Source organism: Leptonotus elevatus, chromosome 8 (assembly GCF_054856555.1).
Source record: "Leptonotus elevatus isolate MCC_2025b chromosome 8, RoL_Lele_1.0, whole genome shotgun sequence".
Classification (NCBI taxonomy): Eukaryota; Metazoa; Chordata; class Actinopteri; order Syngnathiformes; family Syngnathidae; genus Leptonotus; species Leptonotus elevatus.
Genome location: NC_141246.1, coordinates 18,381,199 through 18,394,119, shown reverse-complemented (window position 1 = coordinate 18,394,119; position 12,921 = coordinate 18,381,199). Strand labels below are relative to the sequence as shown.

At 39.4% G+C, this 12,921-nt stretch overlaps 1 protein-coding gene across 1 annotated transcript; it reads left to right on the top strand.

The window, feature by feature from the left end:
* Positions 1-1,125: 1,125 nt before the first annotated feature.
* On the top strand, positions 1,126-12,758 carry sec23b (SEC23 homolog B, coat complex II component). Its single transcript, XM_086082698.1, has 19 exons — positions 1,126-1,450; positions 2,635-2,862; positions 4,622-4,679; positions 4,772-4,858; positions 5,008-5,244; positions 6,519-6,601; positions 6,713-6,857; positions 8,081-8,239; positions 8,331-8,446; positions 9,655-9,778; positions 9,928-10,008; positions 10,082-10,171; positions 10,344-10,450; positions 10,756-10,909; positions 11,006-11,083; positions 11,231-11,392; positions 11,503-11,589; positions 11,712-11,933; positions 12,227-12,758. Exons 2-19 carry the CDS (start codon positions 2,642-2,644, stop codon positions 12,314-12,316), a joined length of 2,301 nt encoding a protein of 766 aa, XP_085938824.1. The 5' UTR covers positions 1,126-1,450; positions 2,635-2,641; the 3' UTR covers positions 12,317-12,758.
* Positions 12,759-12,921: the final 163 nt, after the last annotated feature.

Here is a 12,921-nt window from a genome sequence, read left to right as displayed (position 1 = left end):
TATTACTGTACAAGTCGCATGAGGACAAAACAATCTATTAATATTTATATAGGGAGTATTATATATAAAGATGTGTTAGGGATAGGCAAGTACCGATAATAATCAGGAACTAGAAAATGAATTTCATTACAATGTTATCTTGGGAAATATAAGGTAGGTCTTGCTTTAATAAATGTTGTCATTGTTTTTTGGGGGAAATTTTATGTCAGAAAAGTGGTATTGGTACTTGGTATCAGTATTGGTTAAGTAGCCTACTCGTACTGGCATCAGTCTGAAAAAAGTGGTATTGAACATCCCTCATACATTTGAACAACTTTAATAGTCCCCGGTCGTCTCAACCATTCACTTGTATGTGTTTGACTAAATTAATCACACCACGTCAATTTTCTTTTTAAAACTGATTGGTTTTCTAGAAACATCAGATATGCCGTTATGATACAATACATAAGGGGAATTGAATTTAATAATAATATAAAATACATAAAATTTTATAATTGACCTATTAAAAGACCAAATGCAAATGCATTTTAATTTTAGAAAAAAATGATCAGAAAAAAACAGCAACAACAAACTTGACCTTATATTAAAAAATAAATTTGTTCTTCTTGCTATCACATTGTTGAACAGTGTGGAATTGAAGCATAATTAAATGTTTTTAAGGTAGAAATTTATAGGTTAATCTACTTTCACACTTAGTTTTATAACCAACTCAAGAGGAGTCAAAGCCTGTCATGAACCTCACCGCAAGTCACTGGTATAAAATGGTATAAAATGCACAAGATATAATATTAAGGTCATCCTGATTCAGAGATGATTACCTGTAGATACAAAGTATTCTTAAAGGTAACACACACAAAAAAAGCACAAATTGTTGTAAAATACACTGACATTGTGTGTAAGGGACTTTATAGTATCTTAATCCCTTAAAGGTTAACGAAACATGCCAAAAAAAGTTTTACTCGATGTACCACTGTATCCTGAAATTAAGAGTCGTTATTAAATATTGGTGATTGCCTGAATAATAGAAATTCCGACTTCCAAAATGAACTGGAAAGCACCATCATCGTCATCTGCAGCTCGACCCTTCTCGCTTTGCGTGACGGAATGAACGGGACCTGTGTATGTACGCCCTGGCATGTGTTAACATTCTTTGTATAATTGTTCTTTTGAATATGGGTAATTAAAAAAAAGCGTTGCGTACGGAAACTTCCTGTTCCGAATGCGTGCGGGCACGCCCTTTTTACGTCATTATTATCAGAACCAATCCAAACGGTGGATACTTGGAGTAACACGTCACTTTACAGCGAGCACAAGCCGGCTGATAGCGAGTGAATACCCGCAGTCGTCTCTGTCCTGTTGCTTGTCTACCATTTTTTCGCTCCAAATGTTGTATTTGTTTTAATAAAATTAACGCCGAACCCTTAATACGGACAACACTTGGATCTTAAAGGTAAGCATATGTATGTGTTTTTTTCCGGCGAGACAACGTATAGCAGTTTAGAGGAATTGTCAGAATGAGGATTAATGCTAACATGTCGTTAGCTACGTAGCATACCGGGCTACCCATTTAGTTAACATGTGTTATAAAACATTTTGTTTTATACCGCTACCGATTTGACTTTTATTGCGTGTTACCTTTTGTGTTTGATTAAGCGATGGGTCTAATAAACTGTTGGGGACGCTGATGTTGACTTCTAGGTACGTGGCCTCGTATGTACCGTACAGTACATTACTTACTGCATTTTTGGGAAATAAATACCCTTTGCTCTTTTATGGCTAATGACTGTTACCTTGCTACAGAAGAGGTAGTATTTCCTTGTACAGTACTCTTGTACGTGTCAAGGCTTCTCCCCCGAAAGAAGTTGGATACTCTTTACGTTTATGAACTTGTAGTACACACTCTGACCGTTGAGGTTATTTTTTTTATCTTTTCAGACGGCGTTTTCAATGACTAAATTCAAGACTGTTGTCTAATTATAGGTCAAGTGTTACTATTGATATTTTATATCTTATTAGTTAAAACATCTCGAAAATGTCCATTGTCAGTGTAAATTCTGCAATGAATTCATTTTGTGAGGACAATGTCATTTTGACATTTTTAAGCAAGCACATGGCATGGGTTTCTTCAAATTCTTTTTTTTTTTTTAAACCTTTATTTAACCAGTAATGTCCCCTTGAGATTAAAAACCTATTTTTCAAGGGAGCGCTGGCCACAATGCAGGAAAAACTTAGTTTCAACACTATTTAAAAATTACATGCAATTTAGATTAAAAAGAAACAAAACCATACTGCCGGACTGCATAGAATACCGTTGACTGTTGAGGCAACAAGTTATTTTATTTTATTTTTCCCTCTCCCCATTTTGGCTACAACAGAAAGATACTCATTTGTTTGCAAAAGGCGCGTATTAAATAATATTCCAAGGTGGAGTAAAACGTTACAAAAGTCTGACACACTCATTATAACTCGCTGATCAAGTTTCTCGGAGATGCGTTTGTGTGTCATGTTTTCTAAATAAACATTGAAATGTAATTAAAACACTCTTACTGTTGATTTAGGACTGGATAAAACCAGAAGCACATTTTGTGTGTGTGTGTGTGACTTGTCATCTGTTGGCCTTTTTCTCTGCTGAAGCTTGCTGATGGCCACCTACCAGGAATTCATCCAACAGAATGAGGACAGGGATGGGGTGAGATTCAGTTGGAACCTTTGGCCCTCCAGCCGACTGGAAGCGACCAGGCTTGTTGTGCCAGTCTCGTGCCTCTTCACACCGCTCAAGGAGAGGCCTGACCTGCCTCCGGTCCAATATGAGCCTGTCTTGTGCAGCCGAGCTAACTGCAAGGCAGTGCTCAACCCACTGTGGTGAGTTACACCTGCTAACTTTTTTTTTTGGGAATGCCTTACGGGACTAATAAGTTTCCCATACCGCTTTGAACGTGAGTTAGTTTCTTTAATGTTAAACCAGGTGTACTGTATATTATGTCCATCTGTTAAACTCTGCTTGTTGATTCTTCATTTGGAAGAAGTGTCACAAAATGAAGAAAAAGCACATCACGCTTTCTTGAGATATGTTGAGTGATAAATTGACATAATGCATGACAGCAGTTCATTATTTGAGTGTTCAGAAAAGCCTCATGCATCTAATGAAAATCGTTTGGTTATTGATGACAGTTAAGTTTGACACTGAAGCTTCAAATCACTGACGTAGATTTCCAATGAAGTACTGCTTTGAAGCTTGCTTCAACTCACGTGACATATAATATATGAACCACCAGACTGGTCTGCGGTCTAATCGGATGATAATGTGGTGTCGTTTGACAGTAGAGCTAACAGTTCTGGCTGGCTCAGATCGGGTCCTGGTATCGATATTACCCCATTCGGGTGTGTTTTTTTTCCTTCCCTTTAATTACTTAATTACATTTATTTACGTATATAGTCTGGGTTCCTCCCACATTCCAAAGACATACATTGGCAGGTTAATTGAACACCCTAGTCTAAATTGTCCCTAGGTGTGATTGTGGGTGTGAATGGTTGTTTGTCTGTGTGTTTCCTGTATTGGATAACAACCAGTTCAGGGTGCACCCCGCCTACTGCCCAAAGCTAGCTGGGATGGGCTACAGCAGTTCCGCAACCCTTGTGAGGAATAAGTGGTTAAATGGATAGGCGGGTTTGTGTTTTTTTTTTTTTTTTTGCATTTATTTATATACCCTAATTCACCTATCTATTCTCTGAACCGTTTATCCTCACTCGTCTCATGTATTTCAAAGGTCAAATATTTTCATGTACTGTAGCATAATTTGAGTTACAGAGGCACACCCAACCTATGACATAATTCCCCAGAACTGTCTAATCACTAACACAATACACACCCATTCATCAGTGTTTATTTACAAAAAAGTATTCTGATTGTATTTTTATTTTACATGGAGTTTAGTAGGTGCGTTCGTGCGCATCATAGATTTCCAAGCAAAGATGTTTAAAATCTAGTGCAGTCTTGCAGGAGAGGGCATTATCACTGAATCTTCAAGAACTGAACCAATTTTCGAAGCAATTTGTTCAATGCTTCACAAAAGCTTAATTTGGCCGTCACTAGAAAATACGCACCCAGTGAAAGTCTAGATTCAAAAGTCTAGATTATTCGTACATTTTCATTGAATTCAGAATTGCGCAATTAGAATTTGACTTCAGCGCTTCCATTGTACACTAAACTTTAAGGTGCATTATTCATTTACAAATGGTCATAACACTCTCTGTCAGCTTTTTAACCCTTGTCAAGTATTACAACTGAAACAAATGATGCATGGTGGTGAGAATGGCTGGATTATTGCATTTTGGAGTCCAGTTGTGGTATGCTGAACTATTTTTTGCTTTCTGTTTTTAAATATTGCTATTGTTAATAAGCATGATATTTTAGGTACGATATGCTCTCTGGGGCACAGCAGATAAGACATCTAGTTTATACACATTTAATTGTTTATATGTATTTGTATATGTATTTATTCGTCATGAACTCGCTGCACTGAGGGCCAACATCCAAATTAACCAAAGAAATTGTAGCACTTTGTGCCACCTTTATTTACTGTAGATGCAAACATGTTTGTTTTTAATCTATCTTTTACAGTCAAGTGGACTTCAAAGCAAAGATTTGGGCCTGTAACTTCTGCTTCCAGAGAAACCCAGTAAGTACAGTACTGTTAATTGCAGGATGTTTTTAAGCATAAGTAGCTTAAGCTTATTAGTTTTGTTGATGTACACCTCTGTACATTTGCAGTTCCCTCCCTCTTATGCGGGAATATCAGACGTGAACCAACCAGCTGAACTCATGCCCCAGTTTTCAACCATTGAGTACATAGTACAGGTACATACAACAACGCATGTTTGCACTCAGACCTCAGGCATGGACCTAAGGATAGTACAGTGTGTACCATGGAAATGCAATTTTGCACATTAGCATACCACATACAATAAAACAACACTGAATCTAACACACTGTTTGTCACTTCACAGCGTGGACCCCCAGCTCCACTGATTTTCCTCTATGTAGTCGACACATGCTTGGAGGAAGAGGACCTTCAGGCTTTGAAAGAGTCTCTTCAGATGTCCCTCAGTCTTCTGCCCCCCAATGCTTTAGTGGGCCTCATCACTTTTGGACGCATGGTTCAGGTTCATGAGCTCAGTTGTGAGTTCATCTCCAAGAGCTACGTGTTCAGGGGCACCAAGGATCTCACCTCCAAACAGATTCAGGTGGGTGAAGTAAGAAGGTGATGTATTAGGATGTTCGCTTTAGCAAAAGAGGGACTGGTCAAAAGTTTGACAGTTTTGGTTTGGTTCGTCTCCATTTTGTTCAGCTAAGCCAAGATGGCGCCGCGCATTGGTTACGTCTTGTCATGATTCATAATTTCCTTCCAGTGATGCAGCAGCCAATTAAATTGCAGCAGTTTGTGTCCTTTTTTTGGTAAGCCTCTGAGGCGTCTCCAGTTGGATTCCTAAAGCTAGCGGCACCATCAAAGACATCGCTGCAGAGTGCGTTTCCAGCGCCCGATCTCTGATGCATGGAATGGACAACTAGACGTTCGAAATCGCTATGTTCATAACCGAGGTGTTTTGATGAACTTAGAAATCCCAAGGATATGCAATGCTAGAATGCAGCTTGCCGGCCCTCGCCGAGCATAAAACTGAGATACGAACCGATAAATGGATTTAGGAAACCAATCTGCCTTTACCAAAATGACAGCGGTTTGCACGCTTAGATTTTGTTTTTATGAGGTATGTTTCCCTTGAAATTTAAGTCAATGTAAACATGCCCGGAGCTCTCACAGCACTTGAAGTAGACTGTGATGCCATCATTAGTTGAACGTGCCACTGATACTCATACTTAAGTAATCCAAAAATGCCAAACATGTCTGTTTTGTGGAAAACACTACTTCACTTTTATATTTTTATGCAGGATCGTGAGTGATCGGCGGCAACAATGAATACACAGAGACTGATATACTGTGCTAGAATAATTGTGTCCTTTATTCCCCGCAAACAGCAATCAACACACTTCAATGCTAAGCAGTATAATATAATCCAATCAGCGCTTACCTTGACACTAGACCGGAGAGCCGACGGTCCGGGTAGAACGAGCTGCTTAACGGCTGGGCGAACGTACGCTTCCCTCAGCTGACTCTACCCAAACCGCGCGCAGCTCTGTCTTTTATTCTTTAGTTGTGTCTTGCCTCGAAAACATGTTTTTGAAACAAGGACTGCAGTATAAACAAGGCATACAACCTGAGAATTCCCAGGCTCGATTCCACATGTTTTTGAAACAGGGAGGACTGCAGTATAAACAAGGCATTCAACTTGAGAGTTCCCAGATTGTTGGGCACCTTGACTCGTACAACAGTTCAGAACAACAATATATCCTTATATAAGAGGTTACATGAGGACATATCAAACCATGGTTATTTTCCATTCAATGTCAAACAGTGAAATGTCTTTTTTTATTTATGTGTTTGTATTTATTTTATTTTCAGGAGATGTTGGGTTTAACAAAACCTTCTGTGTCAGGGCAGCCAGGACGTCCTCCTGCACCTCAAGATGCTGCGGCCACTTGCAGGTATGAAGAAGTAGCAACACTTTCTGTGCTGCTTTTTTTGTTAGTGAATGGCAGCTTTTTCTAAAAGTGACGCTTTTTTAAAATTTGTCATATCTAATCTTTCATATTCAGGTTCCTTCAGCCTGCACACAAAGTTGATATGAATCTGACAGATTTACTGGGGGAGCTTCAGAGAGACCCCTGGCCTGTTCCTCAGGGTAAAAGGGCTCTCCGATCTACTGGTGTTGCGCTGTCTGTTGCTGTTGGTCTACTGGAGGTATAACACACTAATTACACCACAAATGAGCTACAATTTGAATATCATATCAATGATAAATAAGAAATTGACCCATTATAAAAGACAAAAAGCTTCATGATACATTTACAGGGCATACCAAATTTATTAAAATATATTATAAAAATGAGAGAACAAACATTTGGAAAAAAAATTTTTTTAAGGTATTTGTTTGTGTGTCAATGTGTTACGTAAATGCTAAATACAGTACAAGGTTATATTGACAGTCGTTGACTCGTCATTTTGTCAAGTCAGAATAAGCAAGTGCACAGACCTTTACCAGATGATAAGGTGTCATGTAAGGTGAAACTGATTGTGATCATATTTAATGTGCAACACACAAATGTTTTTTTTCTTTTAATATTTGGATATCACTATATTAGCAGTCATTTTTATGGACTAGTCAGCCATGTAACCTGAACTTTAGCCTTTGTGGTGATTCCTCCACATGTTGGTACTGTTCACAGTGATGCACTCTCTGCAAAATCGTTATCTTGTGTAGAAACAGTACATGTAATTATCCAGCTCAAAGGCCAGTTCTGTTTGCATTCTGTCTTTTCCCCTTAACCGTCATTATTCCCTAATCTGTTTGATTATGTAATGCGAGTGCAACCAACCTCTCTACTTTAGCCGAGCATTGAGGCGTGATAAGATTAAATTAGGTTTTGTCAGTGACTTCAGACTGAATTGTTTGTCCATGGGCATGTTTACTTAGGAGGCAGCAAAGCAAATATTGTTGTTACATACTACGAGTTGTTTTTTTATTCATCCTGATGTAACCCGAATCAAACATGGAAGTGCATGTTTCTGCATCTTCACATATTCCTGGGGGCTGTTTTAGTTTAAACTGGTTTCTTGAAAGACCTCGCTATCGACATTCATTCACATTGTCATCGACAAGAATCCCTTCCCTCAACATGCCAATTCCAATGGCAAACGTGAAAACATGTGTGCATATATTGTGCTGCATTGTATAAAAAACAGGACTTTTGAAATTGATAGAGCAGAAAATATACAATTTGATTATGATTCAGTTACTGGTTTAGGCTTGTAACATGTCAGAAAATAACCCAAATATAATCATGATGTCTGCTTTCATGGAGAAATCTGACAACATCTACTCTTGTACAGCATAAGTGCTAACTGCTTAATTAAATGTTATTATTGTGCTTAAGTCTTTAACTTAAGTTGTAACAATCTCTTAGGGCACATTCCCAAATACGGGTGCTCGTGTGATGCTGTTCATCGGCGGGCCCCCCACTCAGGGCCCCGGAATGGTGGTGGGAGACGAGCTGAAAATCCCCATCCGCTCCTGGCATGACATCCAGAAGGATAACGCTCGCCACTTGAAGAAAGCTGCAAAGGTGAGCAAATACATGGATAATGGCGCACAGTGATAATCTCCTTTGGACTAAACACTATTTTCACTGTTTTCATCTTATTTTTAACATGCAGTACTATGAAGCCCTAGCCAACCGGTCAGCTGTAAACGGCCACAGTATTGATATCTACGCCTGTGCTCTGGACCAGACTGGGCTGCTGGAAATGAAGTGTTTATCTAATCTCACTGGGTACGTCAGCACCTGACAGCCAAACACTTGTGGGTGTGGGAATGTTTATTTAATTATTACGTACGCAACATTGTGCAAAATGACAGGCGTTCCATCCTTTTGTAATCCCTTCTTCTTTAGCAAGGTATTTCAGAAACTTTTTGAGTTTAATTTGGTTGAAAAATTCACTTTGGGCTTTTGATTTTTACATTTGGTATCTACTTCAAAATGCTGAGCTCAATTTAGCACATTTCATTCTTCATTATGGTCAAATATTCAACTTTTCTTATAATGTTTTAAAGCATGATTGTCAACGACAGGAGAACTTTTTTTGTCTTGTCATTTCCATTTTATTCACATCAATCAAACAAACCTTTATTTCTATAGCACTTTTCATACTTAAAAAGAAACACAAAATGCTTCAAAAAACAAATGACAAAAGACACAAACACATCCCTCCCACCCAACAGCCTGGGTAAAAGTAGTTACAGTTTATAAGGATGATTAAATAAATAACAGTAATGCTGAGACATAGTATACCAGTAACCCAAATTCTATCAGTACACTTTACCCAATCAGGTATTTTGGGGCTGATTGCCAGTCATCAGATGCAGCCATATGTCTATTTAAATAACTTTATTTAAAGAGACATATTGCTGTGTATACCTGTTTACTTTGCTTTAACAAAAGTATTCCCAATATTTTTCCAATGTTTAGCAATTCTTGCAATGCCCCAAGGAAAGAGAGGACGGAAAAACAAAAACAAAAAAACTAGGTATATGATTTGAATATAAAATGTTTATTCGTAGACGTTTTTATTTTATTTTATTTTTTATAACAATGTAACTGCTTTCTAAACATGCGAACAAAAACAACTAAATGCTGTATTTGAAACGGGTTAAAAAGTATTTCATGAACTTATACATTTAGAAGTCGTATCTACTGGATTGCTGATTTGAAATGAAGTGGGATGCTGATGTATGAACAAAGTAGCCTTATACTTTACTGATGGCGGACAAGTGTTATAGCAGTTACATATACAGTATATCTTCATCAAGATAATTTGCTTGACTTGACAATGATTTTCCTTACACCAAGAATTAGGAAATAATTTGGTCACCGTGCGCTCCATCAGACTGGAATAGTCTACCTAATTTTCTTAGATCAGGGGTAGGGATCTCCTGTCCTCGAAGTATCAAACATGAGAATGGTCTCTGCTCTATTCTCAGGGGACACATAGTGATGGGGGACTCCTTCAATACCTCGTTGTTCAAGCAAACCTTCCAGAGAGTTTTCAACAAAGACTACAATGGTGACTTCCGAATGGCCTTTGGAGGTATCATGGAGGTCAAGGTAAATAAGTGATGTGTGCTCACAGTTCACAAATTATTCTATTTGTAAAAGCAATGTTGAAGTGAATCATAATAATGTCTTGGTCAGGGGCTACATTTCCATGATCGTGTATTTCAAAGCTCAACAAATGTGTCTTTGTGTCCGCACAGACATCCCGAGAACTGAAGGTTTGTGGGACCATCGGACCTTGCGTCTCGCTCAGCTCAAAGGGCTCCTGTGTATCAGAGAATGTAAGTCATTGTATTCGAGTTCTGTTCATTTGGGCGCTCGTTGTCATTCTTAACAATCTATTGTTTTGTGTAGGAGATGGGCATTGGTGGCACAAGCCAGTGGAAAGTGTGCAGTCTCAGTCCGTCCACCACTCTGGGCCTTTATTTTGAAGTTGTGAATCAGGTAGACATATTTGCTTCAGCCTCCAGGAATGTTACGTTGTTTTGACTGAGTAAACAGAACATAGCATATTATGTTATAGTTATTGTCCTTTCTTGTTCTGAAGGGAAAATATGGAGCAGAGTACACAAAATGAGCTCCAGTTTGACTTGTCTTGCATGTTCTGTGTGCGCAGCACAATGCACCAGTCCCGCAGGGTGGCCGAGGGGCAGTCCAGTTTGTAACCCAGTACCAGCACTCTAACACTCAGAGCAGGATACGTGTCACCACCATTGCCAGGAAGTAAGAATGGTTTTTTTTTTATCATTGGGTGGATGCAACAGACTCTCTTAGTCTGTCAGCAGATGAATGTTGATGTAATGAGAATTAAGTTAGCTGCTCTGAAAAAGGATGTAGCTGAATTATGCTCTAATATCTTTATATCAATGACATAAAAAAAACAATGCTATCGTTTATCATTGTACTTTCTGAGAAAATATATTGTTTAAAAAAAAAAAAAAATTTAGTGTGACAAACCTAACCTGCACCACACCTGCATTCAACTGCACCCACATTCTCCCGTATTGTTATTTGTGTCCCCACCCAAGCTGGGCCGATGCACAGTCCCAAATTCAACACATTGAGTCATCATTTGACCAAGAAGCAGCCGCCGTGCTCATGGCTCGTTTGGGAGTCTACCGAGCAGAGTCGGAGGAAGGGCCTGATGTCTTGCGCTGGCTCGACAGGCAGCTCATTCGCTTGGTGAGTGACTCACCGCGCAACATAAAGAACACGGCACTGTTCATCTGTTAGAAATAAGCTTGATTTTTTTACATGTCTGCTGTCATGTTTTTGCAGTGCCAAAAGTTTGGTCAGTTCAATAAAGATGATCCGACATCCTTCAGGCTGTCAGAGTCGCTGTCACTCTACCCTCAGGTGCATTACGCGCATCTACAAGCTCACTGTGATTTCTTAACATTACAAAAAGAACGCCACAAGTGTAACGGCTGCATGACCATGAACGTGACACTAATCTTAAATTTAGAAATGACGTTTTGACAAGGTTTTGTTTGTCACTTGCAGTTTATGTTCCACCTGCGGCGATCGCCCTTCCTGCAGGTGTTCAACAACAGCCCAGATGAGTCCTCCTATTACAGGCACCACTTTGTCAGGCAGGACCTGACACAGTCGCTCATCATGATCCAGCCCATCCTGTACTCGTACTCCTTTCATGGCCCACCAGAGGTCAGCCTTACACATATTACACTCTCGATCCTTGGAATTGCTCCATGTAAAAGTTATCATTAAAAAACAAAACAAAAAAACATCCAACCAGTTGTTGTTCTCCCCCTCAGCCTGTACTCCTGGACAGCAGCAGCATCCTTCCAGATCGAATCCTGCTGATGGACACCTTCTTCCAGCTTGTTATCTACCATGGCGAGGTATGCAGATGAATGCTTGAATTTATTCTAATAAGACACATTAATTATACGGATGATGCTCGAAAACATTTGTCAAGTGTTTGTGTGGCGTTAATGACATTATGCTGTCTTATTGTTCCCAGACCATAGCCCAGTGGCGAAAAGCAGGATACCAGGAAATGGCAGAGTATGAAAATTTCAAACAGCTGCTCCAGGCACCTTTGGATGACGCGCAGGAGATCCTACAGACGCGTTTTCCCATGCCACGCTACGTCGATACAGAGCATGGAGGTTCGCAGGCCCGCTTCCTGCTTTCAAAGGTCAACCCTTCCCAGACCCACAACAACCTCTACGCCTGGGGACAGGTAACCGTTTTGACTTTATTACTGTAAAATTGTGCATATCTGTGCTTTGGATCATGGATTACCTAACCTCTTAAATGGAGAGTGGAATTGCAGCCTTCATGGCCATGGAAGCCTGAGTTTGAGATTGTCAAGAGCACTTGCAAAAACTAATCTCAGTGACAAAATGCATTTAGTTCATTAAAGTGATTCAGGGATTAAAGTCATAAACGAGATTGGATGGTCTGAATGAGTTGTGGGAGGGGGTTGCATGCTTATCACTATTTTCATCATCTTTGTTTGGCGTGCAACTACAGGAAACGGGAGCGCCGATCCTTACCGACGACGTCAGCCTGCAGGTCTTCATGGACCACTTGAAGAAACTGGCTGTGTCCAGCTCTGCGTAGACCTGTCAACAGCTCACCTTACCATTGGGGCGAACAACAAATATTGACTTGACATTCCAGTTCTGCTGGCAGCATCCATTAAGTGTCTGCGTCCACATGTTCACTTCCTTTTATTATTATTTTTGTCTTGACTCAAGTGTGACCTTTCCAGTGTTCAAACATCGAATGATCCCTTTATATTTGATATGACCTTTGACATGCAAAGTGATTCAAATATCCTTCCATCCATCCCATCTATTTTCTGAATCGCTTATTCCTCACAAGGGTGATTAAAATAATCGTTTTGTTTTTTTCACCAAACGTTTTTCCGTTGCAGCCCACAAAGTGCTGCTTAATGCAAATACATGTTTGTTTGGTCTGGAACTAACGAAATGAAGTGTAGAAAATGTAATTACTGTCCTAAAATAAACTGTAATGTATAACTCTGCTTCTTAAACTTTGACCAGACTGGTTGCACTTATTTGACATTTGAAAGGTTGAAAAGTGCACAGTGGATTGCCCTTGAGCGCTTTCTAAGAAAATTATATCTGAACAGATTATTGTTGCGAGGAATTGAAGTTTATCACGTTGGGGTTTGGATGATCAACATTTGGATACATTTGGAA

What these genes read in the sequence shown, in the direction of transcription:
- sec23b (XM_086082698.1), top strand. Translation starts at nt 2,642, where the DNA reads ATGGCCACCTACCAGGAATTCATCCAACAGAATGAGGACAGGGATGGG. An exon ending in GCTCCTGTGTATCAGAGAAT is followed by an intron (nt 10,009 to 10,081) that starts GTAAGTCATTGT and finishes TGTTTTGTGTAG; the next exon opens with GAGATGGGCATTGGTGGCAC. An exon ending in ATTTTGAAGTTGTGAATCAG is followed by an intron (nt 10,172 to 10,343) that starts GTAGACATATTT and finishes CTGTGTGCGCAG; the next exon opens with CACAATGCACCAGTCCCGCA.